The sequence below is a fragment of the Physeter macrocephalus genome, chromosome 1, assembly GCF_002837175.3.
Source record: "Physeter macrocephalus isolate SW-GA chromosome 1, ASM283717v5, whole genome shotgun sequence".
Lineage (NCBI taxonomy): Eukaryota > Metazoa > Chordata > Mammalia > Artiodactyla > Physeteridae > Physeter > Physeter macrocephalus.
This window is the reverse complement of record NC_041214.2, coordinates 88,258,537-88,264,536: the sequence shown is the minus strand read 5'-3', so window position 1 is coordinate 88,264,536 and position 6,000 is coordinate 88,258,537. Positions and strand designations below refer to the sequence as shown.

General features: G+C 37.3%; 1 protein-coding gene across 5 annotated transcripts in view; it reads right to left on the bottom strand.

Moving 5' to 3' along the window:
* Window positions 1-6,000, bottom strand: part of UBXN7 (UBX domain protein 7) — a 59,541-nt gene that overhangs the window by 24,245 nt on the left and 29,296 nt on the right. For all 5 annotated transcript variants that reach the window (XM_028492665.2, XM_024124257.3, XM_024124260.3 and 2 more), the window contains 2 exons: window positions 5,217-5,282; window positions 3,872-3,984 (listed from right to left, as the gene is read on the bottom strand). In XM_028492665.2, coding sequence (XP_028348466.1) covers window positions 3,872-3,984; window positions 5,217-5,282 — 179 coding nt within the window. The remainder of the gene's footprint in view (window positions 1-3,871; window positions 3,985-5,216; window positions 5,283-6,000) is intronic.

Here is a 6,000-nt window from a genome sequence, read left to right as displayed (position 1 = left end):
GAGGTATCACCTCACACCAGTTAGAATGGGCTTCAATTCATCAGAACATCTACAAACAACAAAGCTGGAGAGTGTGTGGAGGAAAGGGAACCCTCTTGCACTGTTGCTGGGAATGTAAACTGATACAGCCACTATGGAGAACAGTATGGAGGTTCCTTAAAAAACTAAAAATAGAATTACCATATGATCCAGCAATCCCACTACTGGGCATATACCCAGAGAAAACTACAATTCAAAAAGACACATGCACCCCAATGTTCATTGCAGCCCTATTTACAATAGCCAGGTCATGGAAGCAACCTAAATGCCCATCGACGGACAAATGGATAAAGAAGTTGTGGTACATATATACAATGGAATATTACTCAGCCATAAGAAGGAACAAAATTGGGTCATTTGTTGAGAAGTGGATGATCTAGAGACTGCCATACAGAGTGAAGTAAGTCAGAAAGAGAAAAACAAATATCGTATACTAACGCATATATGTGGAACCTAAAAAAATGATACAGATGAACCGGTTTGCAGGGCAGAAAATGAGACACAGATGTAGAGAACAAACGTATGGACACAAAGCAGGGAAAGCGATGGGGGCGGGTGGTGGTGGTGGTGTGATGAATTGGGCGATTGGGATTGACATGTATACACTGATGTGTATAAAATTGATGACTAATAAGAACCTGCTATATAAAAAAATAAATAAAATTTAAAAATTAAAAAAAAAATAGAATGTCCAATTTTCAGCTAAGCACCTTGATTTCCTAGTGTCCTGTGCAACTAGGTGTGGCCACATTGCTAAGTTCTGTTACCAAGTCCAAGCTCACTCTGCTCGCCGCACGACAGGCCAATAAATCCAGAGATGAGGTGTTGAGGCAAGGGGCTTTATTCTGAAAGCCGGTGGAACATAAGGACGGCAGACTAGTGTCTCAAAAGAACCACCTTATCGTGGTTTGGATGCCAGTTTCTTTTATAGAACGGAAAGTGGGAGGAGATGAGGAAGTAAAGTAAAAAGGCCGTTAAGTTTTGCAAATATCCCCTGGAATGGCCAGCCTTGGGGAGGGGATGTGTTAATTTCTTCTTTCTTAACAGCCATCCACAGGTGGACAGGGTTAGGATGCTTCCCTGAACAGAGGCACTTTGGTTAAACTTTCAGACAGAGGGGCAGGGTTCCCTGAGGCAGGCCATTATATATAGACAGTATCCTTTTAGTGAACAAAAGCAGCAGAAAGCAACGGTTAAAGTAAAAGAAACAGATTCAACATGTAGTCAAGATTTGGCTCTTCCCTGTTACATTTCTGGTCAATGGAATGTGAGAAGTGATGTGTATGACCTCTAGGTTGTGCCTTTAAAGGGAAAAGGTGTACCCTTCTCGGTCACTCCCTTCCTTCATGCTAACTGAAAAGCAAACATGGTAGTAAGCCACCTTGAATCATGTAGACAAGGGCAAGCAAGACCTCGCAGCATAGGACAGAAAAAACTGCATGCCTAGTAACTTCATAGAGCAGAACCATCCTAACAGCATGGACTTCATCTTGTTTAAGTTAATGTTTGTTTTATTCCTGATCTCTCTCACACATAGTTAAATCTTTATCCCAATACACATAATCCCCATCCCCTAGAACAAGGCCTTGCAACAGGAGGCCTCGCTAAATATTTACTGAATGAACAAGTGAACTAACCAATCTCTCATCTGGTTAGCATGAGCCAGAACCCTTGAACATGGTCTACCTTACTTACATTAAGAAATAAGAAAGTATGAGCTTCCCTGGTGGCACAGTTGTTAAGAATCCACCTGCCAATGCAGGGGACATGGGTTCGAGTCCTGGTCTGGGAAGATACCACATGCTGTGGAGCAACTAAGCCCATGTGCCACAACTACTGAGCCTGCGCTCTAGAGCCTGTGAGCCACAACTACTGAGCCCATGTGCCACAACTACCGAAGCCCGTGCACCTAGAGCTGTGCTCCACAACAAGAGAAGCCACTGCACCGCAACAAAGATTAGCCCCCGCGTGCAGCAAGAAAGACCCAACGCAGCCAAAAATAAAATAAATTAAATTTTAAAAAAAAAGAAAGAAAGAAGTCTAGTTTCTACACCTATAAAACTGGCTCAGATCTACATCTAATTCAAACCTGTGGGTCCTGCCTGAGCAGCCAGACTATTCCTTTAATTTTTAATATTCACCTAAGTTTCAGTGAACTTAATTTTGCATATTACTTCCCTAATTTCTATAAAACTAATGGATATATCATTAGTCATAATGAATGCCTACTTTTTCTGGGAATGTTTATATCATTTAAAGGCTTGTAAATGATAAAGTTGAGTATTATCAGTGAAAAAAATGAAGATTGTTGAAAACAACATAGGTCACAAAATTCAAAGAAAAAAGGTGACACAACTTAACAAAATGAATCAAACTTCAGATGACAGTATCAAAAAAGATTCACATTTTCCCTTAATAACAAGCAGCAGAGTAACTGCTTTTTATGAGCCCAAAGTGACCAAATTAAATCAAGCTCATAGTTATTTAGTTAAGCCCCAGAGCAACACAGAAGCTAATGAAAATAGAAAGCACATCAAAACAAACTCAGATCCTTTTTGTCTTACATATTGTGCTATTCTGTCAATGGTTATATTATCACCAGAACAGTAGAAAGGATAGGCAGTTACCATGTTAAAGATCATGAAAGAAAGAAGAAGTAAACTGAGGAGACATCTAACCTGACATTTTTGAGCTGATAAATGAACACCAGACTCCCTAAACTTTATTTACACAACAAAAAGAAACACATTTAATCAAATCTCCATCATCTGGATTTTGTTACACTCGGCCAAACACTTTCCGGTTTTACAATTCAGAAAATTAAAGAATTCAGAAAGAAAAAGCTTACAGTTAAATTTCTTAACCTAAATATTTCATTTAGGCTAGTTTAAGAGTATGTCTAAGGACAAAATTTTTTTTAAAAAAACAATCAAGGGCTTCCCTGGTGGTGCAGTGGTTTAGAGTCCGCCTGCGGATGCAGGGGACACAGGTTTGTGCCCCGGTCTGGGAAGATCCCACATGCCATGGAGCGGCTGGGCCCGTGAGCCATGGCCACTGAGCCTGCGCGTCGAGAGGCCACAACAGTGAGAGACCCATGTACCGTAAAAAAAAAAAAAATCAAAATTCACTTCTAAATATGTAGCTACTAACATCATTTTTACAGTTATTGTTTGGCCTACTTTATCCTAACAGAAAAGACTTACCTGAAATTTCAGTGATTTACATCTACAGAAATGCTCTTCTGATTCAAAAGAGCGTTAACATGATAGTCAACACACAAAAGCAAGTTGTTTGAACACTTCAACAGAAGAATATTTAAAATCCTAACTAAAGGCATTCATTTACCAAATACCGTGTTCCTATTAAATACTAGAGACTGGGTCCCACGGATCACCAAAATAAAAAGAAACATGGTTCCCCTGCCCTCAGTAAGCTTATAATTTAGCAGACAATCATATAAACCTGCTCCGGAAAGTTTTCCTTTGGCTTCAGCTAAATTAAAACAAGAACTAAGGGAGAACATACTCTGCAACCATAGAGATATTCTTTTAAAACACACTAGGATCCTCATAAAAATATGGGTAAAAGATACCTACAAACAACTCACAAATGGCCAAAACACACACACACACAATATTCTCAGTAGTAAGTAGTAATTAAAAATATATAAACTTTTAAGAAATATAAATCAACGTAACCTTCTAGGTATCTCATACTTACTAAGATGCCAATTCTCTATATGCTGAAAACTTTTTTTTGCTCTTAGAAAGAAAAACATCACTAAAAATGCAAAAAGATTCATAGCTCAAGCTTAGAATCTCCAACAACTTACTGTTTCAAAGCTGCCTTTATGCATCAAATCAATGGGTGGCCGGAATAGATCTGCAAGTGTAGTTAGTTTCTTATCTATTGCTCCTCCATTTCTTAATTCCTGTTCTTGCCGAACTGCAACACAGGAGGATGAGAAAGTTTCAATTAGCCATAAAATAAAAGTCATGGGTCTTGCAATTATAAAAAAAATGTATCAGTTGCAAGAACGAACAATGTGCTTGACCTCAAATGCAAATGCAAAGATCTAAGGCTGACTCTGAAAAAAAATACGAAGTCAGGTGGGGAGGGAGTCTTAAGACTTGGTGCTCTCTATCCAAAGGTAAGGATAAAAGTGGATGTTATGTATGAGTCACTTATTCAAAATATTTCCTTCACATAGTCAAAACTAACTTTAGCACAGGAGAAAGCTTTCATCTTCATTTATCTATTTCTGAAACTCATCCTAATTTATCTAGCTACATTCTAGTTGTTTCTAGCTACATTCCCAATCTTGAAAGATTATGGCAGTGCGAGAGAATGACTACTGCTGTCATCTTCTCCTGAAATGGAACAGGATTCCCTGGATGACCTGAGTCAGTCTGGATTCCACGTCAACTCTCAAGTTACAAGACCCATCTGTGCTTCAATGAGCTCATTATAAATTATTACAGAATCAAATATGGTTCAAGAGTTTCTCATATATTCTCTAAACATAACTGTCTTTTCTCTAGGATTCCCTTGCTAAATCAGTATTAAGTCCACTAAAAGGAGAAGGCCAAGACTCTCATTCTTATTCAACAGAAAGATATAAACCTATTCCAAACAACTGTTGCTACAATGTTAATAGTGGCTGCTTTGGGTAGTATGGCCTTTTCTTCTTCTATTTTCCAATACCTACAATAACCATTTCATTGTGGTCATTCCTTTAACTGACATATATCAGGATCCTGAGGAAAATCAGTTTTTTATTTTATTATAGTCAGCATTTAAGTGCTCATTCAGAAACAGATTAAGTTTGTAAATTACCATATTTCTCACATTATATCCATCTCTCTTATTCTTCTATAACCAAGTAGGTTAGAATCTGGAACAATTCAGCTCAAGGGGGAGCTAATAACAATCACAGACTGAATTCATAATTTAGTTTTTAAATAAGATGAATCCTCAACGTTATTAGGCCTAATATTAATCATCTTCTTAAGAAAAAAAATTATATAAAACAAACTAGGATCTTGACCTGAAGGGGAGTGTGTGGGTGCTTTTCCACCTTGTGGTTTTAATCTGTGGGAGAGGAGACAGGGGAGAAAGACAATGAGAGAGGGAGAGGGAGGGAAAAAGAGATGATAAACTGGTTCATAGATACTTACTAGTTTCAGTTTGGAAATCCCGGAAACCATCAAATATTGAACGTGCAGGCCGTCGTCTTTTAGGAGCTATAGGAGGAAAAAATAGAATTGATACAAAAAGTTAAACATTAATTTTATAACAAGTCTAAAAATGCCTTTATCTATAGCAATTTCTTATTTTAAGACACTCAGATTCATAATGGTGCCCTCCTTCAAAATATAAAATACTTTAAAAACCTTCAAGGCATTCATATATAATTAACCATCTTCAGCCCAATCATATTTTACAAAAAAGAAAATTAAGGCCCAGTTAAAAAACTTGGCCAAACTTGTGTAAAAAGATAGGAAGAAAGATTTTGAGGATGACTTCCCATGGCGATGAAGCTACATACATGCTGCAAATACATAATTCAGGTTAGCCTAAATGATCTGTCTACCCTTTAGTATAATACTTGAGTAAGTTCTAAACCATAATATTTAAGAACTACCTCTTAGTAAGTGGATACACATGCAGAATTATAAACACCAAAAAACTGTAATTTTGGAAGAAAAATTTTTCTTACAGTTAACAGAAAAATGAACAGAACCAACGTCCTTTGATACCCTTGTATAGCGTCTATTACCCAGTCCTTAAGTATTGTACAGATAAAGCTGAAAAAGCAATCATCAAAATGTTATCTTCCTCTATGTTCTTAAACATAAAAATTTTACCAGGTCTTAAATGGGAAAAGAATCTGAAAAAGAATAGATATATGTATATGTATAACTGAATTACTTTGCTGTACACCTGAAACTAACACAACAC